This window comes from Citrus sinensis, chromosome 8, assembly GCF_022201045.2.
Source record: "Citrus sinensis cultivar Valencia sweet orange chromosome 8, DVS_A1.0, whole genome shotgun sequence".
NCBI classification, from domain to species: domain Eukaryota; kingdom Viridiplantae; phylum Streptophyta; class Magnoliopsida; order Sapindales; family Rutaceae; genus Citrus; species Citrus sinensis.
Genome location: NC_068563.1, coordinates 18,553,655 through 18,580,730, shown reverse-complemented (window position 1 = coordinate 18,580,730; position 27,076 = coordinate 18,553,655). Strand labels below are relative to the sequence as shown.

The 27,076-nt window shown below is 33.0% G+C and overlaps 1 protein-coding gene and 1 long non-coding RNA gene across 3 annotated transcripts; both read right to left on the bottom strand.

Annotated features, from left to right (window-relative positions):
- Positions 1-2,587: 2,587 nt before the first annotated feature.
- On the bottom strand, positions 2,588-14,980 carry LOC102626956 (flowering time control protein FY). 2 transcript variants are annotated; one of them, XM_006470788.4, is made up of 18 exons: positions 14,617-14,980; positions 13,519-13,610; positions 12,282-12,350; positions 12,040-12,144; positions 11,081-11,176; positions 10,906-10,988; positions 10,736-10,807; positions 10,556-10,653; positions 9,328-9,387; positions 9,173-9,233; positions 9,002-9,089; positions 8,789-8,852; positions 7,479-7,557; positions 5,991-6,080; positions 5,330-5,418; positions 4,549-5,063; positions 3,254-3,481; positions 2,588-2,920 (listed from the first exon to the last, which is right to left on the bottom strand). In XM_006470788.4, the coding sequence occupies exons 1-18, from the start codon at positions 14,801-14,803 to the stop codon at positions 2,849-2,851; spliced, it is 2,148 nt and encodes a 715-aa protein (XP_006470851.2). In that variant the 5' UTR covers positions 14,804-14,980; the 3' UTR covers positions 2,588-2,848. The 2 variants fall into 2 exon arrangements, with proteins under 2 accessions (XP_006470851.2, XP_006470852.2); XM_006470789.4 differs by lacking the exon at positions 14,617-14,980 and adding an exon at positions 13,713-13,956.
- An 8,554-nt stretch (positions 14,981-23,534) lies between these two features.
- Positions 23,535-24,648, bottom strand: LOC102617441 (uncharacterized). The gene is made up of 3 exons (XR_008051266.1): positions 24,394-24,648; positions 23,734-23,891; positions 23,535-23,613 (listed from the first exon to the last, which is right to left on the bottom strand). It is a non-coding gene; the product is annotated as an uncharacterized LOC102617441 (long non-coding RNA).
- Positions 24,649-27,076: the final 2,428 nt, after the last annotated feature.

Sequence of the window (27,076 nt, the reverse complement as noted above, 5' to 3'; positions counted from 1 at the left end):
ATATCGGTAATGGAGTAATGGGGTTTATAAAGAAAACATGATCAAACAAAAGCAAAAATGGTGGAGAGTTTCAGTGGATGATGTTTTGAGATCTTTTGTTTATTTTTTTCCTTAGTAAGAATTTTTAATTTGATGTTTAGATGATTGTATGTTTTAATTTTAGAATATGGTTTGAATTATTTCTATTTTGCTTTTTATATTTAATTTTACTTAATTTTTTTTATTAATTATATTTTGTAAACAAATTTATATTCAATTTGATTCATTATGGATTCATTTATTATGGAACAAACGAATCTAAATTTGATTCGATTTATTTATTAATTCGACTAAATGAATTAAACGAATCAAACTAAATATTCATTTAATAAATGAATCAAATCTGAATCTTAAGATTTCGATTTGTTTAATAAACTAATCAAATTTGAATCATTAGAATTTTGATTCAATTCCTTTAAGATTCGACTTGAATTCAATTCATTTATTGGTTTTGCCACCTTAAGGAAAAAATGGGGTGGAGTGATGACTTTTTGTTTTCAATCTTCTTAATAAAAATGGGATAAAGATTTTAAAAGTAAGGAGTGATTAGATAATCTGAAATTGACCACGTCGCTCGAATTTGGAGCCATTGTTTATCCAAGCTTATCAAAAAATCCATCTATGTTGAATTTTGGGCTGGGCTAGGTATTTTGGGCTGGATCTTATGAATCTGTATGCATTTCCTTGTGTTCCCTTTTATAATGGGCAATTATTTGATTTTTTTTTCTTAAATACAATAATTTGAATGATTTGAATGGTAAGATTTCATTCATTCTTTTTTTCCCCTATAAGACATGTTTAATAGTGTACCCCATTATAGTTATCCGTTATATTGGACGTATATTAGAAGATATAATTTATCAGTCGATTTTATTCTTAATTTCCTTAAAAGTAAAAACAAACATCTTAATTTACCGTAGGTATTTTTTTCTTTTTTCTTTTTATTTTCTTTTATTTGGTGAAGCATTAGAGATTGCTAGAAACACAAGCAGATATTAATTTTTTTGGAGAAAAAGAAGTGCTTTACAATATAGCACAAAATCAAGATTTTGGTTGGATTAGAATTAGACAGAATTAAACATTGTGATCTGTTTCCAATTACAGCATTATTTATCTATATTTTGATCTCTTCAATATTCACACTTCACGTAATGCCTATTTATGAAAGGCGTCGATTAAATAATTTATCCATACAACCAAGAGGTTTAACTAATTTTCAGTTTCCATTGATTTTCTTTTCTGTTCTTTTCTTTTTTGACCTCTCATCTTTTACTTTTTCAAAACTAGAAAAATATACTTCAATTTTTTTAATCCTGAAAAGAAGATCATTTAAAAGTTGGAGAATTTGTGAAATGGCAATGAGATGGAGCCTGATACTATGTGTGGCAAGTGTAACATGGAAAGCTGTAATAGAGTGGTTCTCAACATGCTATGCTGTGGCCGATCATATTGCTCATTCTTTACTTGAAGATGAAGAAAATTTTCATATCGATTAATTGTTTTTTTCTTTTTCTTTTTTCAATTTCAGTTTTCTTCTATGTTCAAATTTCTGAATATTTGGATTCTTTCTTCTTCAACTTGGAATCGGCATAAGATACTTGATTTTACTTCTATATGTTTTTTTTACTTTATTTCTTTTTTCTTAATTCTAAACTTTTGAAAGAGATGAACAATTCAGTTAGTGCATATTTGAAATTATTGTGTAAGTGGATTGTCAGATAATTACTCATTTGAATATGTTTTACTTCCAAATTGTGCTTGATAATCACTTATTTGATGGTTATCAATATAATAGGTGTTAACAACACTAATCAATATACTTAATGAAAACAATTTAATTATTCAAACATGAGTACTGATATAGTCACAAACTCCTATATAAATTTATTTTGTACAAACTCCTATATAAATTTATTTTGTACAAACTGATGTGATATGATAATATTAGTTGAATTAAATATCTTTTAGCCCACATGATTTATTTATACTATTTTATATTTTCATTTAACTAATGAATTAATACTACATCATAAGTTTGTACAAGAATTTATCATCACTCTTCAAACATAATTAGAAAGTAGATTTTCAAATATTCACTTATTTAAAGGTTTATATTCTAAACGCAACTTTCTTTACATTAACTTGTAATATACATACAAAAAAAAAAAAAAATCTGTTTTTTTTTTTTCCAAAATTTTTGACCTTTGGTAATTGGTAAGATATATTTCCAAAATTTTTGACCTTTGGTAATTGGTAAGATATATATTTTTTAAAATTATTTACAAACTTGTTTATGCAACATTTGTTAATTGTAGCAACAACTTTGTTACTAGTAACAAAAAACTTATAAATATTATAAATATCCCGAGTTGAATTGTAGAATGTAGACGAACCCTTAAATCGAATTTGAAAGTTAATACTGTTTATTCGTTAATTGAATGCAACCCTATCAATTTTTCACCTTTGACCTTTGCAAATTTTCACCTTTGCAATAACTGAGTGCAATTTCAAGAACCAAAGGAATTCAGTCCTAATGATACAAATGAAATTCCAAAGCACTAGGGACTGACATATCTAATTGTAATTAAATTGTATAATATAAATGGCACAACCCATGCATCCAATTAAATTATGACCAAGATCGCACACCGCATGATTACAGAAATGGGCAAAAAGGAGGAAAAATAAATATATCAACTAGAAAAATGAAAATTGAATACAAAGGAGAGTCAGAGGGTTAGAAACAGAATGCTCGCTTAAATCCTAGATGGCTGCAAATCTGTGATGCGAGTGATTATAGTACAACTGCCTACTGCTGACTTTGGCCGTGTGGTGGTGGACCTGGTGGAGGTGGCGGGGCCATACCAGATTGATTACCCGACTGCAAATAAGCAAGCTTATAATACGTCAGCTTCTTTAGAGCCGGCATACAAAATTTACTTCCAAGAACAATTATGGGAATAAAGTCAAAATGTAAAATCCAACTCCACCATGAAGATGGAATGGAATTATGGAGTTCCAATTAACATTACTTTATTAAAATGAGGGCTGCCTCACTTGATATATATATATAGAGAGAGAGAGAGAGAGATGGGTCAGCTAAATGGTTAGTGCTTGTCAGGCACCACATTGATTTCAATAACCTAGAGTCTGGGGATTTATATCAATCTCCAATATCAGGTTTGATCATTGCAGCATCAAATTTAGGGCTTACCTGGAAGGGATTATATCCTGGCATCATTGGCATTTGTCCTTGTGGACGGTTGAATGCACCACCCTGTGGATACATTTGGGGCCCGCTTGAATTTGGAGGGCCCTGCATGCCATTTGGAAAGCCTCCAACTTGAGGAGGTGCACCACCCCCAGAGTGCATGGGGTTCATGCCCATATAATGGCCTTGTTGCATTGGTGGAGCCATCTGATTCATAGATCCTTGCATCCCCTAAACTCAGAAACCAATTTTTGATTAGCAACATTGAAACACATTTGGAACAAAGAAGAAAGAAAATCTACAGACTGGTTTCGTAGAAAGCTTTCAAGCAGGACATGTCCTTTTAAACAATTCAAAGTAACCACGAGAAAAACTTTCTGAGAAAATCTGCTTCGATGTTTGAATGTAACAGATTTTTTGGAGTTTATTGTTGAGAAATCAGTGTAAAATTTAGAAAGAAAAACTGTCTAATGCAATTAACATACAGGCACAAGTGTTATCGCATAACACACAAAAAATCTCTTTTCTGCAACTACTACATTAAGAATAGAAACCAAACAAATAAGATGTCGGTCAGCTATTAGCAACATCGGTGATGCACCAAGGTTCATCACAAACTCCTTTACACTTGAAATCTTACAATAACTAGTAAGAACTAAGGGTTACACTTTTAGCAACATATAACCTGGTCAGAATTATTATTTTTTAGTTCTCAAAAGCTATTTTCAAAAAACTAGCATACTAAATTCTGCCAAATAACTTCTGAGAAGTAGGCTTCCCACAGACAACTTTTTTAAAGTCACTAGACTCTGGAAAAGCAAAGTCAGAAGAGATTCAACACTGATAACATGTTATATTTCATTATTAACAGAATTTTCTCAGAAACTTTACAATTAAATTTAAATCTCAATGATGCTCTAAAGGTCAGTTGAAATTTTGAAAGTAGTATCCTTTAATTTTTTCACAACTGGCTATTTACAATTAATTTTCATTTTCTCATCTGTTAAGATAACAATGGCACAAACTCTATAGCCTGGTGCAAAGAGCAATATCAAACATACTTCAAATATTGGGAGGTGAAGATAATCCATCTAAGGTTCATACCCAACACATTTCATTCAAATTTACACAGGTGATATGAAGAAAATGCCAACTCATAATAAACCACCCAAAGACGTCTTTACTGTTCATGAAAAGAAGAAACCTTCACATCAATGTGACAAAGCAAAACCGATAGATAAATTGCATACGAGAGGAAAATCAACAAATGAAAAGTAGAGCTGTGCACAGTATCATACCACAGGAACAGGCATTGACATTGGATGCGATGAAGGTGTGGGCAAAGAACCTGGCATGGGAGAAGGCATGCCAAGTTGGGGCATTTGAGGTGGTGGACGAGATATATGCGGATGTTGAAGCATGGGCAAGTGGGATGGAGGCTGCAGCTGTGGCATATTTTGAGGTGGCATTGCCAAATGGGGCATTTGCTGTGGGTGTCCCTGATGCTGTTGCGGTGGCATCGGTGGAGGATTTTGTTGATATCCCTGCTGCTGATTGGCTGTAAGAAGAGAGGGATGTGGACCAGGTGGAAGAGGAGGTGCTCCTAAAGGCATGGAAAGAGGCTGCTTTTGCTCCCCCTGAGCTGCTGAATCAAATGATGGAATAGATAACGGCATAGCAACTCCGACCCCGGGGATAGTTCCTTCATTTCGAGTCAGTCCTGGAGCAAATGGTCCTGGAGTTGTTGGTCCTTCTGGCAGAGGGAAATTTCCAGGCATGCGGCCAGCAAAGACAGCATTTTGTTCACCATAACCTGAATTTAAATATTTAGAATGATCATGGGGAAAGGGAAAAGAGAGAAAATTTTAAACTGATAGGATTGCTGGTGTTGACTAGTAAAATAACATCAAGCACTTATAAAATCAGAATCAAATATGCCACAGAATTAAAATCATTTTTTGGATTTTCCTTTTCCATCATTTAATTCATACAAGTCAAATCTACAGAACTTGGGCCATACAGCTCCAGCATACAAAAGAAAACAACCAGAAGAGGAGGACAAGGTGAGAGGATAACAACCTTGGTTCTGACCCATGTTAAATTTATCACGAGCAGTGTCCCCTGGCCTATTCCTACACCAAAACTTTGTGGTGTGATCATTGCTACCACTGCAAAAGAAACGGTTTCAGTCACAAAAGAGGTGGCCAAGCTTGATAAATACACAGTGACAGATAAAACCATCACAAGAATGTTAACCGGGAGAAAGCTGTGGACAAATTTAAAAACACAACCATCTCTTATGTTTAATTTAGTATTACTATGGAGCAGGATCGTGTCAGTGAAAGATACACAGAGAGCAATGGCTGGTCACAGAGCTGAGAAACCAGAAGCATCATTGTCATAATCTAGCAAAAAGTTGACAGCACCAACTAAATGTTATGAGACCTCTACAAGCATTTTCAATTAACTCAAATATTCTACTAATGGCTACAAACAAGCATTAAACATTACGATAAACTGGTGCCAAAAAAAATCAGCAACTAAACTGTAGCAAAAGATGAGATATAATACAGAAAAATGCTGAAGAATTGGACAACATAAAAAAAAAGGGACAGACCACAGATTACAGTAAGTGGACTAAACATAATTTCAGTTGATGTCTCAAGACATTAAGCAAAAGAGAAATCCTTTTTCCTTGAGAGGTATCAAAAGATAAAAATAAACATGAAATTGTCTTTACCTACAAAGAAGATATCCGATGGGATGCCACGCCAAGTCCCATACAGTGTTATCATGTACATTATGAATTTCAACTTGCGGAGTTTCATGCCTGAGAACCAGAATAATTTTTTAGTAGTCATATAGCTACAAATCCCTCTGAAAATTCATTCCAAATCTCAGAGAGTAATAGAAATTGCAATAACATGTCAAGACATCATATCTTTTACTAGTGAAATCAATCTCATCAAAAGCTAAATAAAATTTCCAATGTCAGAGCAACAAAACATAGCCAGCCCCACCCCCCCCCCCCCCCCCCTCCCAACAAATAAAGAAGATTTGAAGACAAAAAGCTTGCAAACTTAGTGAAGTCCACAATAGATTGGGCCCTAATCTATGGTTAGCACATACTCAAATAACCAATAGTTTAGTAGTATTTCTATCAGTCCTAGCAGCAAATTTCTCCACTCAACCAGAAGCAATTATTTCCTCTCTCTAATGTACGGTAGTGTGAAATTTTTTTTTTTTTAAAAAAAAGGATCCAATGACGAAAACCCTTCAGGCAACCAAGCCTTTATCCTTCTCCGCCCACCAATAAACAAAGCCAATAAGGGAACAAAAAAGAAACCAGTTCAAAATACTGACACAAGGAAACAAAATATATAATAGAACACCAGCTCAGGCATCTCAAAATTTCTAAAATCTGGTTCCACAATTATCAGATGTTGGTAAATCACAAAGATAATTGTCAGATGTTGGTAGATCACTAAATCACAAAGATTCATTTATCTAAGTATTATAAAATTACTAAAAGTTACATGAAAAGCAACTAGTAGTCAGCTCATACACTGCATCTAAACTTAATACAATAAAATAATAAGTTCTCTTAATTTGCGTTCCTCAAGTCACTGCAGAAGTTTTCTCTCTTTTCTTAATCACTGAGTAACCCATGTGGGAGCTATCTTTGTGTTTACAAAATTCAATCTATTTCTTCCATCCTTGAACAGCCATAATTGCAAAAATATGAGAGATGAATTAAGAAAAAGACAGAAGGGTAAAAGGTGATTACATTTTTTCACATATGTTCTGTGTAATAAGATGTTAGAGTTTACATTTTAAGGAATTACAAAATAAAAGTTGACAAAAAAGTTATGCAGTGCATTCTCACAATATTTTTGTAAGTATTTGAGAATAGCTTAAGATAATAATTCTTTGTAATAATATTAAGCAAATGCGAGATTAGTATTCAACATGATATCCTCAAAAGTTAAGACCCCAAAGCCTCTGAAGCCAGAATTCTTCATCTAAATACTCTTCAACTTATTGAGTGGCCAAAAGAAAAGGGAAAATAATAATTCTTCTCCCCCTATTCATTCAGTAAATATATACCATGATCACATAAAAACAGGTAATGAAAACTATTAACAACGATAATACAATTCTGATGTGTACATGAGGTGAAAATTTATGAAACCAGTAAAAATATTTTTTTAATCAAAAATGAAATTACCCGACAAGCCAATGGAAAATGGAACCGTCGAGACTTCCACTGACAAAGTATTCTTCATGAAATGGATGCCAAGCCAATGCTACAATGTTTAAAACAAGACATTAGCCATAAGTATTATCCACATACAAGTTGAATAAGAAGAGTAAGCAAATTATCATAATGAATCTTATAGAAACAAGACGTACACCCTAAGCTTCGTCATGTTCAGCTACAAGTCACATTAAAATAAGAGAAATTTAAGCATAAGTTGAAACACAAAATGAAGAAAAGATGGAAAATGGTAGTTTTGGTACTATCTTTATTTTGATGAAGCAATCTTTCTGACAACATATCTTTTAGCACAGTTGCCTTCATATTTGCACTTATTTTTCAGGAATATAGCAGACTGATAAATGCAATCTTTCAGATAGTGTGCAAAACCCAAACATTTAAGGGGTGATAAAATAAATTGTAATTTAAAAAGCTCAAAATAATTTTCCAGTTTCAGGAATTGTTTGCCGGAGACGGTGCATCTTTTGGATAGTATGCAAATCCCAAATGTTTAAGGGATGAGAAAATAAATTGTAATTTAAACAGCTCAAAATGTCAAATTTCAAATTTTGTCTTATAGATGTTTCAAGATTAGTAGATTTTTCAAATTAGTTTACCAAGTATCATGCTGAGAGGTTTTAGGATTTCAAGTAAAGTGCAAGAGGGATCAAGTTTTGATAAAGAGGATTCAAGTCCTTTATTTGCAACTGTGACTAAGTAAGTATATCAGAAGTACAAGCTCCTTTTAAAGTCCATAAAAATTAATTCAGACTGATAGTGCTGATGACAATACATGTTGTAAAGTAAGGACTGGAATGCAACACTGATTGTATACTCACTACAGTCAGCAAGGAAGTTTAATCTCCAAACCAAGTTACTCTACGTAACCTAGCATATTAATCATGCTAATGCAATTTCTCTCCATTTCTTCTTTTACTTTTTTCCTAAACAGAAATTTTCTGGACCTGTCGCAAACTTGAGTTCGAAACTAGGATGTCACTTGAACCCCACAATCTTTGTAAGTAGGAAAATTATGAAATTTTGTCACATAGGTCGCCCCAAGTAATCAACCTATAACTTGTGCGAGCAAACCACTGGCCTAGCCTCTTGATACCCTCTCAAAATTATTTGATGTTAGTTCTCAATATGCAAATCATCAAAAATACTTGGCATATTTACCCACAATATCCTTTGCAATTTTACTTTCTGTGGGTTAAGCAATACTTTTCAATTTTATCAGACTCAAGCATGATTTCACTAGGAAAATAATTGTTACTAACCAGTCACATCCTTTCGGTGGCCACGGAATGATTCAAGCTCCTTCATAGCTCTTATGTCATAAAGCTGGAAACACATAATATTTTGAAGAAAATGTCAAAATTGTGAAAGAAAGAAGGGGAAAAAAAGAAGAAAGCAATTTAAAAAAGTATTAAACATCAACATTCAAGTTTCATAATTTAATCAAAAGAGTTTAAGAAAGTAGGAACCACCACCTTGATAATCTGATCCTTGGAGGCAGTCAGTACCCAGTTACCATTTTGGTTCCACTTCACACAAAGAACCATATTTTTGTGACCATGACTGCAAAGAAATGAATAACTTTAATAAAATTGTTAATACTTAAAACAAAATTACAACTTTTAACACAAAGATACTGTACTCACAAAGAGCATAGTTCTCTCCCACTTTTGGCATCCCAAAGTTTCACAAGGCTATCTTTTCCACCTAAGAAAAAATGGCAATTAGCAGCAATAATCGTGGATATACCTTCTCACATCAATACATCCGCAAAGTAGTTAGTAAGAGACATAGAACGAACCTGAAACTAGAAGAGATTTGGTAGGGTGCCAATCAACACTCTTCACATCCCAACCATGGCCTGCCTGAGTTCAAACCACATACAGAAAACTCTTAGGTTAGCTCATGCACGCTTGACACATAAATCACACAATAAACTTAGTAATCAGAAACAATGATGGTTGCACTAAAGGAAGAAGCTGTTTTACATATAATGGTTATTGATCCTATCATGATGCAACATGAATATTTCATGAAGAAAGAATAAAATAGAAGGCAAAATAAAAATATAATACAAGAGATAAGTATACCAATGAACCAGAAGATGCAGAGAAGTCATGCATGTATGCGGCTAAATGCCATATAGATAAAGAGGGAAAAAAACTAACAAATAAAAAACTCTCTGCAATTAGCATAAAGTAAATGTGCAATTTGGCAAATTCATCACAGAAATTTCTATTCCCCTTGCGTGCTTGCACGTGCAAGTGTAAATGCACTTATCAATGCAACTTTCAGGGGTCATGCTATATTTGTAACTAAAATCATAGAGATAGTTAATTCTCCTGAGTTGATTCTCAGCCAAAATATTAAGGCTACTGGGCAAATTTGTCTCTATACCAATTCTTTTTACCTATTACATATTTAATATTTAGGTAACATGGAATTCAGTAAGCAATAAACTTTAAACATTCGCATGGAATTCAGTAAGCAATTAACTTCAAACATGATGAAAGATATGTTGTCAGAATATTTTGATAGTGCAAATATGAAAGTTGAGCTGTTGTCAGAAAGATTGCTTAATTACAATTATTACTATGTTTAATAATAATAATAAATAAAAATCTACCCAATTGCTTGAACTGTCAAATCTCTGAACTTGAAAACTTTGTATCTACATGCAGTGCAAAGAGAGAAGCTTATGCTCAAAAAGACAGTTTCAACCATACAAACTACAACACCTTCTCAATTGTGTTGGATAAGAAAAAAGAGATATCACGAAACTGTTTTGACATCGGGCAGAGAAAGCAAAGGTACTGGCATATATCATGTAACACAAATATACTATAATAATTTTCAAATATGAAGCAGAATAAGCCATATAAATAAAGGATTTATCAAAGGCTTGGCACTAAAATGCTCCATTAAGGGGACAATATCAGACCTAACTGCATCTCCACCAACATAATGAATGCATCAAAACTAGGCAACAAACTCAATATTACTTTCATTGACTAGTCAAGGCACATTACCAGTTAAGGAACGCTCTTCTTGGCATCGAGCAAAGTCCCAAACTTTAACAGTTGTATCATCAGAACAGGAACAGAACTTCAAGTCAGTCCGACAGAAGCTATATTCAAAAGGTTGGCATAAGAGTGATTCTTGCAAAATGCTCTAGAAAAATATGAAAGAATAAACAGATAAAAGCTTACCTTAAATCACGGACTGATTCTTTATGAGCAGATTTATTGGCCTTCACATTATTCATGTTGTTCTGCCAATACCTAAAAGTTTCCCCAATGTACATATCTTTATCTCAACAAAAATTCACATTTCCATTGAATAATAGTAACAACTATATAGCTTTGATTGGCATATTTACTTTATTGCACCGCCATCATCACCAGAGACCATCCAGTTATCATTGTGGCTCCATACCATAGATCTAATTGCATGATCATGGGCCTAAACATATACGAGAATATTTAAATTTACCAAAAACCATCAGTTTGGCTTGTTTTAGATATGTCGAAGCAGCACAAATAACTATTATGTACCTGAAGAATCATTTCAAAATTGAAGGATTGTCCATTCCAAAGAGTAAATTCTCCACTTTGAGAGCCAGTGATAAGACGCCTACCGGTGGGAGTCCACTAAAAGGGGAAGCAAGTCAGCACACAGTTCATGAATAGGATATACACAAGAAAAATAGTGCATACCATGTTGAAGACCAATTAAAAATGTCAAGGCATATAAGTTTAACATATAAACAGATGCAAATGCATAACATGTCATGTCTGCACATCACATATAAACCAGAAAAGGACAAGTGTGGTTCCACCACATTAGGTGCCCATGATTAGCAGAGACTACTAGAAACCTATCATAGCCAAACCTATTTCTACAGCTACCATGTTTCTCACATAAAGCTGACTAGTCATACGTAGCTATGCAATTAAAACATACAGCATGAAGCAGGTACGGTTCCTTTTTATCATTTTCCTTCAATTACAAGGTGAGCAAAGGGAACTACATAACACATTGAAGCTAAGTCAACCACAAGAGCAAGTCTACAGTAGCCAATATTCAATGTCACTAACATTCAAGTATAGATATCTCAGTTATCTATAATGTGTTAAAAGATAAGAATGCCTCCTATTCCAGAGGTTTGTACTCATTGAATGTCAAAATTACAGCCAAAATTAAGCTGACATGTCATATTCTTGTTTTCCAGAAAAAAAATTATTGAAAACATTACTGAAGTAAAATAGAATACCACTTCCAAGAAAGGACCATTGCCAAAAAAACCTTGACTTTTAAATTCCAAAAAGAAAACAAGTACATTTAGTAACAGGTAGAGATAACAGGTAGCTGCTTCATCCAGGGTTCATTTCATTAATGGACCAAAGTGAAACCAGAAAGAGGATTTGAGGTTGTTTGATTTGATGTGTGGAAAACAAAGGAAAGCTACTCAGCAAACTATGAATGTCAAAAAACTTGATTTAGTCTTCCTCACCAAAACCCGATTAATTGAACAACGATTCTTGTTAAGAGATGTGTGAACAAACTTTGCAGCAAAGCTTGTTGATGGATTATCAGCATAGGCAACTGTAGGTAACATCTGCAAGGATCACAGCAAGGTCAGAATTCACACAAACAAAAAAGCACAGGATCCAAACTCTGATGAGACTTACACAACTGACATGATTCTGATCAATACAGGAAAAGGAAAAATACAGAGAAAAAGTGTTCACTAACATCAATTGCCGCTGCGGGGGTAGCTTGCAATACCGTCCTGTCCCTTGAATCCCGCTGCCACATTCGAATCTGCAGAAACATTGGTATCAGGTTGCAACCAGTTCAATCCAAAATTCCATTAACCAACCAAAATATGCAAACATACATCTCTCCACTAAGTTTACTGAATGAATCTGTAATGGGAAATAAACATAGTGCAAACAAAAGAAACAAGTTTATCTCTACACTAGGAAATCTTCACAAACAACTAGCAATCCAATTTGCCAAACAAGCCTGTGATCTAGAACTTTTAACAAAAATTACACCCAATTTCTTTTACAACGGATCAAAACCCTTGCACAAATAAATTCTCAAGATAAGTTATACAAGTCATAGAAAGGAATGTGAAAACACATCCAACCTAGAGAATACAAAAGTAATATACTCAGAAATGTGCAATCCACGATTCTAAGTTCAGTGGCCCAACAGTAACTTGAACTATTAAGCACAATCTCTTGGGGGAATGAAAGAAAGATAATATTGTAAGTTAAAAATAGGAAATTCAATTTCTTATTTTACTATGTTCAACTCTATGTATTCCTCTATCCGTGGAGTACATTGAATGTACAGAAATGGCTATAACAGAGTTTCTGTTATTCGTATTAACAGCTACTCTAGGAGGAATGTTTAACTAGAAATTTAATCCCCCATCAATAGCAATGAGGAAAGCTCATCATTATACAGCATATCATCTGTCCCTATGCCAAAAACGGTGCTTCTTCATTTCTATGTAATCAAACTACATTAGTTAAAAAGCAAAGTATTAAGAACACAATTCATACAGACATGTCCACCTGTATCATTAAAAGTACCCAAGAGAATTCTCTTTACATAATAATCCACAAGATATTAAAGATCTGAATATGCAGGGGAAAAAAACTAATATATTATGTAAATTCTTCTAATCAATAACTTTATGTTTCTTTTCCAAAGAAGAAGTTCAACACGATCATTAAGTAAAAGAACTCTCTTAACAAAATAGAAAAACAGATATCCTGCGTCAGCAGAATATTACAAATGATGGCAAGAATTTTAGAGACATTTCTGACCAAATCTAAAGCCATAATAGTAAAAAGAAACAGCCTATCAATCATAAGGATGATATAAGTAAAACAAGAGACAAAATAATCATAAGAACATTTGAGGAAACATCTATAAGCAAAAAGAATAACACAAATAATAGATAAACAGAAGGTACCTGCATATACCGAACAACAGTGCTAGTATAATCAACTGCCCTCCTTTGAGTGAGCTTTCTCATTCTTTTTGCAGCAAAACTGTCACCATGAGCTGCATCAAGAATCATTCAAAATAAATTAACCATTCAGATAAACATCAGAATACCAGAACTTCCATCAAAGTGCAAGTTACTCTTCATGAAAAGAAACGGACCATAATTCAAAATTTTTGTCCACTTAGAAGTGCATCATCAGATGCCAAAGTGATTCACGTAAAACCAAAATGCCTACAGTCTGAACACTGAAGTCTAATCAGAGAATTGTCAGTATGGAATCCAAAACCACCTGCTCTACTCTGAGACAGCCTCTTGATAGTGGTTTCCAGGCTATACTACAACTACAAAGCTGGCAGTGTCTGCTGTAGTTGTGTATCATGAATTACAACAAAGAAAAAAAAAATTATTTTTCTTTTCTCATTATCTAGATATACTAAGCTGAAGCAATATTCTGAGATTAAAACAGAGATGGTGGTCCAGGTGATTGTGGCAGGGAAAATTATTGTGTCACATCCGATCTTTTTTTCCACGTTTTCAGAAAAATAAAGTAAAGCATCTCCAAATCTCTTCATCTTATTTAATGCGTGTGGCAATTGAAAACTAATCTACTATGCAAACCTTACAAACCGAATTCGATGATCTAAATCTTTGTTAACTGAATAACAATGCCTACTGAAATCATGCCAGCAGTAACCTCCAAAATTCTCTAAATTTTTTCAAGGACCAACCTTACCAGATTTTGAATTCACTGTTTCCACCAACACTAACAACGATTGCTCATTTGAATTGTCACCTAAAACAAACAATTTAGTTTTCACACTAACTTATCCCTAACAAAAATCCATCCACACAACTTAAAGCCTAAACAAAATCACCACATTAAATCCCAATTGAAAGGTCATAATTCAATCACTTAAATGGACCTAAATTTAGCATCAATCGAGAATTCCTAAAATTTAAGCACAAAATGCAGCACAAAAAAATTTTTAAAATAAATTAAATATGCACGTAACTAACTATAAATGAAATGCATCTAAATTTGTAAAGAATTGAAAGAGTTACCGTCGTAAGGAGGGTTGGAAGGCAGGTGATGAAATTCGGGTGGGTTGAGAGTACTGGAAGAGGCCGAAGGCTGCCGCATCATTGGTGGTCCAGGCGGTTGTGGCGGCTGTGGGCCCCTATTGAAGTGGTCCCCTCCACCACCTGGCTGCTGCTGATTGTGATGTTGTTGAGGATCACCGTACATCATTGTCGCCGGAAAATCTTGACGGTAATGAGAGGAATTCCTGTGAGAGACAGTTTTGAATATTAGGAGATTGGAGGAGCTCTGGATCAAAACCCTAAACCCTAATTTTGATGAAACACGAGAGACTGAGGGAAGCGGGAAAGAGAGAGTGTATAGATATTATACAGTTCCAATTCGGTTTTTTATTTTTCAATTTCTCTTAATTTTTAAATTAAATTTGGGCCGGATGGACGATGGAAATGGATCATCCTTCAAAATTCTTATAATAGCCCTTTTACATTTTATTCTCTAAAATACCCCCAATTTAATTTATTAAATGCAAATCCATATTAAAATTGCTCGACATAAAATTTCACTTTAAAAACAGTATTATTTTAATTTTTTATGAAATATATAAAATCTTACAATTTTAAATTATTATTTTTATATAATTTTTGTTAACATAAATATTTCTTTATTGATTTTGATGATAACAAACTTGATTAAGATTGATTAATCTTTTAAAAGTTCAAAATAATTTTCATCTATTTTGACAAGTTTTATAAAGTGTTTTTATAAAGATTTGGAGACAAACAGTTATCTTGCAAAATAGTTCACTGCAGCAGTTTTTGTGAAAAACGACGATCCGACAATGTTAATAAACGGCTCGCCGATATCAAACAGAATTGAAGATTAGTCGCTGGACCTAAACGGCGATCCGACAAATCTGATAAACGGCTCGCCGATATTGAACAGAACTAAAGATTAGCCTCTGGACCTAAACGGTGATCCGACAAATTTGAAAATCAGCCTAATGGTCATATTGACCAGTCAAACAGCGATCCAACATCTAGTTAACAGCGATCCGACAGTGTGCAGAAAGTCAATAACGGCTAGTTTTCAGCTCCAACTATAAATAAGCTCATTCAAATTCAAACAAGTTTGATCACAACACGACCATTGAGCTTATATTCAAGAATACAATCTTCATAGAGCTTTAAACACATTCTTGCTTCATCTATTCACACTTTGGGCATTGATTTGTAATCTTAAATATTGTGTGAGAGAAAAATAATTTGTAATCTTTTACTTTGAGTGATTGTAAGTGTTGGGATACACTTGGGCTAAGAGATTGGGGATAATCTCTTATTGTAAAGGTTCATTGACACCTTGGAAGTCAAGTGTAAGCATTTGAAACCTTGCAGGTTTGCTTAGTGAAATCCTCAAGCCCGGAAAGCTTGGAGGCGTGTGGATGTAGGCGAGGTTGGCCGAACCACGTAAAAATCTTCGTGTTTGAATCTCTCTTCCTTTATCTTTTTATATTGTGTTTGATTTAATTGTTATTGCTTTATATTCGTTTTAGATTTGCATGACATTTTGTTTTAGAATTGAAGAATTTTTTAGAATCCCAATTCACCCCCCTCTTGGGTTGCATAATTAGAATTTCATTTAGTATCAGAGCTTGGTTCTCTTGTTAGGACTTAACAGTTTAGAGTAAAAGATCCATGGCAACCCAAAATGACTCAACCTTTAGGGAAGGACAGTCCACAACTAGACCACCGTTCTTTGACGGAAATGACTACCCATATTGAAAAACTAGTATGTGAATTTATTTACAAGCACTAGATTATGAAATTTGGGAAGTTGTATGTGATGGTCCGTTTTTGCCCCTAACTAAAAATGAATTCGGGGAAGATATTCCAAAACCTTCAAGGGAATGGAATGAATTGGAAAAGAGAAAAGCTTATCTAAATTCCAAAGTTATGAATGCTTTATTTTGTGCACTTGATAAGAAAGAATTTAATAGAGTATCTAGTTGTGAAAATGCCAATGAAATTTGGCACAAACTTGAAGTAGTTTATGAAGGTACAAATCAAGTGAAAGAGTCGAAAATTAGTAAGTACACTCGACAATACGAGTTGTTCCAAATGGAACAAAATGAGAGTGTGTACTCTATGTATATGAGATTTATGGACATAGTAAACACCCTAGAAGCCCTAGGAAAGACCTTCTCAAATAGCGAAAAAGTTAAGAAAATCATTAGGTCATTTCCAAAAGAATGGAGACCTAAAAGAACCGCTATTGAAGAGGCCAAAGATTTAAATACTTTACCTCTTGATGATTTAATTGGTTCTCTCATTTCATATGAAGAAGATTTGGCAGCAGAAAAAGGGCATGAGGAGAAGAAGAAAAGCATTGCTCTCAAAGCTTCAAAATATGAGAGTGATGGGGAGAGTGAACCGGATGATGAAGAGTTGGCCATGCTAGCAAGGAGGTTCAGAAAATTCTTCAAGAAAACCGGAGAGCGAAGAAGTTTCAGAAACATCAAGAACCAAAGGGAGAATAAAGAGGTAATCACATGCTATGAATGCAAGAAGCCTGACCATATAAGATCGGAGTGCCCACTTATCAACAAACTCAAGAAGAAAGCCATGGTTGCAACTTGGGATGATAGCGAGGAAGATTCAAGTGATGAAGAAGGATCGCAAGAAGTATCAAACCTAGTGGTTATGGCAATAAGAGGGGATGATGATCTCAATGAGGTAAGTGATCCCACCTATGATGAATTGTATGATGCTTTTAAATAATTGCATAATGAGTTGATGAATATTGGTAAAAAGAATGTATGTCTTAAAAAGGAAATGACAAACCTTAAAAATGAAAATGAATCTCTAAATGCAAGAATTGCATGCCTAGAAGTACAGAATAAAATATTGCATGATGAAATTGCATTATCAAATGAGAAACCTAGCATCTCACATGAGCATTTAGAATCACGCATAGATGATTTGAAAAATGAAAACCAAATGCTTAAGAAAAAGAGCAATGAGTTGAATGTGATTGTTTTGAAATTTACAAATGGGCAAAAGATGTCGGATAAAATGCTTAACTCACAAAAATGTGTTTTTGATAAAAGAGGACTTGTGTATAAGCCTAACTTGAAGCAAAAGTATTATAAGAATTATTTTGTTAAAGCTACCTCCACAAGTGATCATAAGATTGTATGTCATTTTTGTAATCAAGATGGTCATATGAAAAATAGACGTCCAGTAAAAAAAATGCATATTATGGTATGAAATGCATTTGGGTTCCAAAAGGAATCACTACTAACTCTCAAGGACCCAAAAAGCTTTGGGCACCTAAAACTTGAGATTTTCTTTGTAGGGCTTGAAGAAGAAGAAAAATAAATGGTACTTGAACAGTGATTGTTCAAGGCACATGACCGGAAACTATGCATGGTTCTCAAGCTTCACAAAAATTGAAAATGGTGGAGACGTATCTTTTGGAGACAACTCAAAAGGAAAAATTCTTGGAATTAGAAATGTTGGTAAAGTTTCCTCAACTCTAATTGAGAATGTATGTTTGGTTGAGAACTTGAAACATAACTTAATTAGTATTAGTCAATTATGTGACAAATGTTATAAAGTTATCTTTGATAAATTTAGTTGTGTTATTGAGAATTCATGTGATGGCAATATCTTATTTGTTGGGAATAGATGTGGTAATGTTTATATCATTGACATAGAATGTGCATCTACTCTTGACAAATGCTTTTCTGCATTACATGATGATAGTTGGTTATGGCATAGAAGGTTAGGACATGCTAGTATGGATTTGATTTCGAAAATTTTGAAAAATGATTTAGTTAAAGGTCTTTCGAAAATTACTTTTTAAAAAGATAAAATTTGTGAAGCTTGTCAATTTGGAAAACAAATCAAAACATCTTTCAAAAATAAAAATCATATTTCTACTTCAAAACCACTTCAACTCCTTCACATAAATTTATTTGGGCCATCTAGATATGCTAGCCTAAATGGCAAATATTATGCATTTGTGATAGTGGATGATTATTCTAGATATACATAGGTATTATTCTTAGTCAATAAGGATGATACTCTTGATGCCTTTAAAGTGCTTTGTAGGAAAATACAAAATGAAAAAGGGCATGGTATTGCATGCATTAGGAGTGATCATGGAGGAGAGTTTGAAAATCATGCATTTGAGATTTTTTGCAATAATCTTGGCATTGAGCATCAATTTTCATCACCAAGAACTCCACAACAAAATGGAGTTGTTAAGAGAAAGATTAGATCCATTCAAGAAATGGCTAGGACTATGTTGAATGAAAACTCTTTGCCTAAGTATTTTTGGGCCGAGGCCGTCAACACCGCTTGTTATGTTTTAAATCGTGTGTTGATTAGACCTAATCTTAACAAAACTCCATATGAGGTTTGGAAAGATAGAAAACTCAATATTGGTTATTTCAAAGTCTTTGGATGCAAATGTTTTATTTTGAATACAAAAGATAATCTTGGCAAATTTGATCCAAAATCCGATGTTGGTATTTTTCTTGGATATTCAAACTCAAGCAAAGCTTATAGAGTTTATAACTAAAGAACTCTAGTTGTAGAAGAATCTATGCATGTTACATTTGATGAGTCTAACCCCTCCTCTATGGAGAAAGGAATTATTTATGATGATGCAGATGGAGAATTACAAGAAGAATCATCAAAGAATAAACAAAAAAATGCACCACAAAGAAATCAAGAGGATGAACAAGAAGAGCAAACAAATATGGAGCAACATGAAGGTACTTCTCAAGCACTCCCCAAGGAGTGGAGGTATGTTTCTTTTCATCCTAAGGATGTAATTTTAAGAGATCCCTCACGAGGTGTTACAACTAGATCATCACTTAAGAATACTTGTGCGCATAATGCATTTATTTCTCAAATTGAACCCAAATCCTTTGCGGATGCGGAAAATGATAAATCTTGGATTATGGCAATGCAAGAGGAGTTAAATCAATTTGAAAGAAACAATGTGTGGGAATTAGTTCCTAAACCGGAACATCAATCCGTCATAGGTACTAAATGGGTATTTAGAAATAAGATGGATGAATCTGTTGTGGTTGTAAGAAATAAAGTTAGATTAGTGGCTCAAAGTTACAACCAAGAAGAAGGATTTGGTTTTGATGAAACTTTTGCACCCGTAGCTAGACTAGAATCAATTAGAATGTTGTTGGCATTTGTTTGTCATAAAGATTTCATTTTATTTCAAATGGATGTGAAAAGTGTTTTCTTAAATGGTTATATTATGGAAGAAGTGTATGTAAAACAACCTCCTGGTTTTGAAAATGAAAAATTTTCAAATCATGTTTATAAGTTGTTTAAAACTTTATATGGATTAAAACAAGCACCTAGAGCATGGTATGATAGGCTTAAAAATTTCTTGTTAGAAAATGATTTTTCCATGGGTAAAATGGATACTACTCTCTTTGTTAAGCATAAGAACCAAGATATACTTATTGTTTAAATTTATGTTGATGATATTATTTTTTATTCTACTAATGAGTTATTGTGTAAAGAATTTTCATCGTGTATGAGCAAAGATGAGTATGATGGGAGAGTTGAAGTACTTCCTTGGACTCTGAATCAAACAAAATGAGGAATGAATTTTCATAAATCAAGCCAAGTACGTAAGAGATCTACTCAAACAATTCGGCATTGATGACTCAAAGACCAAAAATACACCAATGAGCATAACAACCAAGCTCGACAAAGATGAAAAAGGAAAAGAAGTGGATATCAAAATATATCGAGGTATGATCAGATCTTTACTTTATTCGACTGTAAGTAGACTTGATATCATGTTTAGTGTATGTTTGTGTGCAAGATTTTAATCATGTCCCAAGGAATCCCATTTGCTTGCTGTTAAAAGAATTTTCCGTTATTTAAGCGGAACTATAGATCTCGGTCTTTAGTATCCTAGGAGAACTCATATAGATTTAACATGCTGTTCGGATGCGGACTTTGCCGATTATAAAGTTGATAGGAAAAGCACTAGTGGAACTTGCTATATTCTAGGTTGCTCACTTGTTTCATGGTTTAGCAAGAAATAAAATTCTGTTGCACTTTCAACTACCGAGACTGAATATATAGCTGCCGGGAGTTGTTGTGCACAAGCACTTTGGATGAAACAAACACTTAGAGATTATGGCATTAATCTTGAACAAATTCATATTAAGTGTGATAATACTAATGCTATAAATCTTTCAAAGAATCCTATTCAACACTCTAGAACCAAGCATATAGAAATTAGACATCATTTCTTGAGAGATCATGTTCAAAAGAGAGATATTGCATTAGAGTTTATTTTTACGGAAAAAAAACTTGCTGATATTTTTACAAAACCACTTTGTGAAGAACAATATTCAAAAATTCGGCATGAACTTGGGATGATGAAATTTTCGCATTAACATCTTGCTTCATGTTATTGAGTCTATTAAAATTGATTGATTTATAATTTGATGTTTTAATATGGAATGCTCAATATACATGTGAAGTGTGTGTATTTTTGAAAAATATATAAATTAATTGTTGAAATATATACATGTTCATCAATTATGCATTGAATTGGCACTTAAGTCATTTTGAATCAATGATTCAATAGAATGTATAGGTTAGGATATAAGTGAAGTTGAAGAATAAATACTTCAAACACATTGATCAAATCTGCATATGAATACATGGAAAAGAAAAAAAAATTAGCTGCCAATATCGAGCCATTAGAGAAACAACAATTAACAGAAATAAAATTATTTTGTTCGAAAGAAAAAAATACTCATAAGCTATTTATAAATAAACTCAATTATTCTCTTTTGGTAAAGGTTATATATATAGCAAACTATAGCAGAGAAGAAGTTTTCAATGTAATATCTACTTTTAGCACAAGCATGTTACTCTATCTACATATACCAAATGATTTTTGTGCATAGTTAAAAGCTATCACAAATGCTCTATTATAAATAAATCACCACTCATTTCCTCAATTTATTTATTCTAAAAGCTTATTTAACAAGGCAAAAAATAAGTTCTCAAACTGCAGTTTCCTTAAACTGGGCATAAAATAACTATGAATCTCCATATTTATATTAGGCATAATAAAGCTTGGACATAAAATATTTCAATAATTTGAGAGTTCGATCCAAAATTATTACTACTAAAAGAAATAATATTTGTAAACTTAGTTAAGCTTTTATAAAGTGAGTAAGAGATTTATTATACTACTTAAATCTATTCATGTGAACCATTTAAAGAATATCACCCTAAATTGTAATTAAGTATTCATTAATTTTGCCTAATTATAAACTTTAAGAAGATAAAAAAAAAGTAGAATAAAAATATAATCATTATATATTTCCACTCACAAGTAATGTTGCTTTAACTTGATTGACATCATAACCCAAAAATCACTTTAAACATTTTTCCTAAACCTAGAAAGGGAAAAAAAAACAAACTTCAAAATATAATTATTATATATTAAGACATGCATATATAACATAACCATTTACTAGAATATTCATGGAATAATCCATAGTTCTTAAAATTAATATGCTACACTAAGTATATAGTTGATACAGTAAATTATTTTTCAAACTATTACTCATATGCTCATCATCCAAAATCATTTCTTGGAAGCCTTCAAAGTCTTAAACTAGGATGTCAAACTCAAACCATCACAAAACAAGGATGTCAAACTCAAATCAATCGCAAACCATAGAAATCAATAATCGGGCTAATATTTAAGTTAAATTAGTTCAATTAAAAAGAATAGCTAACAAGCTCCTAACTTTCTGGAGTCAGTCTAATTAGCTGGCGACAGCGACTATAGATAATTTGTATGTGTAGTGTTACTCTATAACTACATGACTAAGGATAAAGAAAGGTATAACGCACTAGCTATGCTGACAATTTCACATGAACTAAGGGCTTTTAATACCAGCGTCACTATGGTTAAAAGATTCTCCTTCACACATAAAACTAATTCGGGACTACCACAAGTAGAACAATTCTAACAACAAAATGCTGCACATTACCAGAGTTATTTCTTTGGGTAACAATTTTATAGAATTTATCTGAAAAGTGAAAAAAGTAGAAATATTCATATCGAATTGTGGAGGTGATAGCTATTCATTAATTTACAACTTAATTAATTGATATGTAACAATCACATAAAACTGTATGCATGAAGTGAATGGAATAAAGAGTTAAAAAAATGCATTTTAATTTCAGAGGTAGTTTCAGCATCCTTTTCAAGCACGTTGTGTGCCCCACAAATGAGACATGTTAACTGTCATTTATAATTCAATGGCATAGAAAGAAGCATCATTTCACAATTGCAATACAGTGTGACAATGGAAATAGTGAGTATTAGAACATTGATTAATGTTGGGGGGCTGAATGCTGCATTTTTAATTATATCTTTCCCTTTTATTGGCATTGTAAAATTTGCACTAACTTCACAAAACACCAACTAGATATACGAACTTTGTGCATGATGAAGTATATTAAGCCAATTTTGCCCAACCCCCTACCTGAAAAAAATGAGTATATTAAGCCAATTTTCATACTCTATGGCCTTCTGATCTATCAGCTTTTGTAAGGTAGGTCTTGTGGGTGTCTCAGGAAAAAAAAAAAAATGTAGGTCTTGTGGGTGCATCAGGAGCAAAAAGGTAGATCTTCTGAGCATTTAATTATTTTCCATTAACTCTCACGTTTAAAGGGAATAGGGATAAATTATTAACTGAACACTTACTAAGAAACTGTACTGAACGTTTGAAGAAAAGATAAATAAATAAAACATGTTATTTTGAGCATTCAGTCATAATACCAACTCACAATGAAGTATGATTTCCTTTTGGAAATTAGACCATTCAAAAGTTTTGTCGAACACCCTGAAAAAAGGAGCCAATACACTTATCTAATATTTGAGATACCACATTATTGCCTCTACCTTCATGCATCATAAACTATCATGCTTTCTGGACTTCCTGTCTAAATATAAAAGTACATTTTAAAGAAGAAACCAATTGCTGTCTCCATTTAAGTATCCAGGCCCAGCCACAAAAAGGTGAAATTATCAAACAACCAAAACAACAGAAAAACTCAAAATACCTGAAATTGATAGGCTTTGTGTCAAACTCAAGAGGTTGCCATACATCAGATATCAATCCAAAAGAGCTTAAATCCTATAACGGGGCAGATAAGCTAATCTGGATGCCATTTTTCCCATGGTCATGACTGGACTTTTTCAATATGCGGCAATAGTTCATCTAACAACACAATAAAGCTTGTCAACTTAAAGATATAAGACCTTAATCTTGTTAAAATAAATCGTAAAATAACTACTCTTATAGAAAAAGGGAAAGGGAAATTTCTTGTGGTTGCACTCATGCAAATAGAATGATCTATTAATCGAATTGGAACTTTCCCAATTATAGAGTTACATGTTTGCAAATATTACTTATGGATAATGACCCACAAAGTAAAACTCAAATATTTCCCTTAACAGTTCTTGATTATGGAAGTATATGACCTCCTTTTATTCCGAAATGAATTAACTTTTAATCATTTTAAGACAGTGTTCAATTATAATTATTTTTCAAAGAAAAAACTGGTCCTGAAGAACTCTAAATGACCATTTACTAAGGCCAAGATACCTTCAGATCCTTGATTGATAATGCATCATATATCTTTCCTCAATCATACAACCACCCAGATCAAAGCATCATATGTTGCTTAAATTCCATAAACTCAACAGAACAGATAACTCACCTCCAGGCGGAATAGGTTTGTGGGAAAAACAATCCCAGCTCCAGCAGAACTTCGAGTTGACTCCAAAAACTTTGGCAAAGAGAAATTCCGTATTCATTCTCTATTAACTTGGCAACGTTCCCAGCACATGCAAAAAGATGTCCATGAATTCCTTTTTCTCTAAACCACCTCAATGGAAGATCAAAAGAAAGATCTGCAAAGGCTGAAACAGCAAGGTCTCATCCAAGAAAATCCATTTCAGAAGCATCAGCATTCTCATCAAGGAATCGCCTCTAACTTGCCTTCTTGGCTCTGCAGGGCCCAATCCCCTTATCTTAAACCCCCACAATGTTGATGGCCTCTCTAAACTCAACATTAAAAACAATAAAATACCCCTAAAAAAAAAGCCCTAATTTTTTGAATCTGACTTTCGAACCCTAACTTTGGCCAAGTTCTTCACAACAATTTCTAGGCTTTTTTCCAAGGGTATTTTAGCTCAAGGATGGCGGCTTATTTTGAAGGTTTACAGCAACGACTTGTGAGGTAGACCATTGTTAGAGAGAGAGGTAGAGAGAGAGAGAGAGAGAGAAGAGAGCTTCGGTTCAAAGAAGAAAGTGGCGGTGGGGATAGATTTTTTGCTCGTCAAAATTTTTAGATTTTAGGTTTCCATGTACACCTCATTAAAACGACATAGTTTCTACTTTCTAGATAATTTAATTTAATTTTTAATAATTATTGTTTATTAAGTAAAAATGCAACTTGTGGTTTGGTGGCTTAATGTTTAAAATTAAAAAGCTAAAGTATAGAAGTCTGCGGTTCGACTCCCAGTGGATACAAAATTAAAATTTTATTTTTTTAATTACTAATACCTTAATGTCACATATTTTTTATACTTAATTTACAGACACTATAGTATTGAAAATTTGTGATACTTATCTGTTAAACACGGAAAATACCCCAAACACATGTAATTACTGATACTTTTTAATTAAGTGTCACAAGATAAGTATCAGTAAAGACCATTTTTCTAGTAGTGATAGTTGCCAATAAATTCAGAAGTAATATGTAAACAACATCAAATCATCTCTTCACTCTCATGTTTCTTAGTATGTAATAACTAATTCCCTAATCATGTTTCATTGACCGAATCATGTCAAAATTATAGATAACATGTTAAAGTAGCAGACATTAGTCCAAAGCCTTGAAGCATTGTTGATGGTTATAAAGACATTGATAAAAACTTTTGCTAGTCCCTAAAGAACTTACATATATGTAATTTCATAATAATAGATCATATATCTTATTGTCTTGTAATTCTATATGTCTCATCTCAGCTTGTTTCCATAGCAACTAAGACCTGCTTGTGTAAGAAAGTTGGTCTTAACTTGAAAACATACTCTAATATTTCTGTATGTGACTATGCTAGTTTAAAGGTACTGAAATAAGGACTTTGTAAAGAACATAGTTATATAAGAATATCTCATGATGATATTTGAAAGATTTGCAGCTTCATAGCCTACAAAATCTCAAATATCAAGCTTGAGACAAGATAACATCTCTTGTCATCCTCTATTAGTGAATAGTGATCTATAATATGTTATATATAGATTCATATTCTAAGGCCACTTTTGATTTTAGCTACAACATCTTATACATCGTAATATCTCTACTTTTATAAATTTGTTATGATACAAACTTTTGTTTAGTTATAATAATATCCAATTACTAGTCTCTAGTTACTTGTGACCATCTGAAGATCATTTAAAATATTCCCAAACAAATAGTTTCTTATACTACCACTAAAATATACTCACAATTATAGCTTCAATGAGATAAAGCTATGCATGTTTATTCTCTTACTAGTTCATGTGATGACGTAAATGCTATATTTAGGTGCGTACTTACCTCATTGTAAATTTTCCTTGTCAAGATCGCCACATTTTTTGAAACAAAGGTGCAAATTTTCTTTTTGATAAAAAGAGGTAGTTTACAGTACCTCAGGGGCGTGTTTGGCACCCCTCATAACTCTGTATTAGAGCATTATATTGTATTAAAATATTATAATTATCATGTTTTACTTTACCAACATTGTAGTAAAATAAGATTTTAATGCAGTAACACCTGCATAAACTAAACTCGTGCAGGAGTTTAAGTTTATTTTATACTGGTTTCGCTTGCAATTAAAAAAGAAAAAGAAAAATTAAAAAATTAGTAGACAACGGCTCCCTAGCACCTCTACCCGAACGATTAAACTATCTTCTGTTAGATTAATTTTATATTAATCTAATATATTTGGGGCCACACATGAAATAAATAAAATGTGTGTGCTATTATTTAATAAGCCAAGAATTAAGTAATCTATTTGAAGTTCATTAAATGGTTAAGGGTATAATTATTGTGGATTAAATGCATAGATACCAGAATTTAATCATCACTTTAATAAGGGGCTGAAGTGATTATTATCATAAATACGTGATTGTTGGGTTTTCTAAAAGAAAACCAATAGTCACGATGTCTATATAAAAGGGGTTATGGTCCCCAATCTCTCTAATCCTCTGTAATTCTCTAATCCTCTCAAAGAGAATTCTAAACTCAAGAGAAAAGAGAAGATTGGAAGTCCATCTCCTAAACTCAAGAACTACTACGAATCACCATGGATTCAGGTACGCTTCCGCTTTCGTATTTCTCAGTAATTTAATCTGGA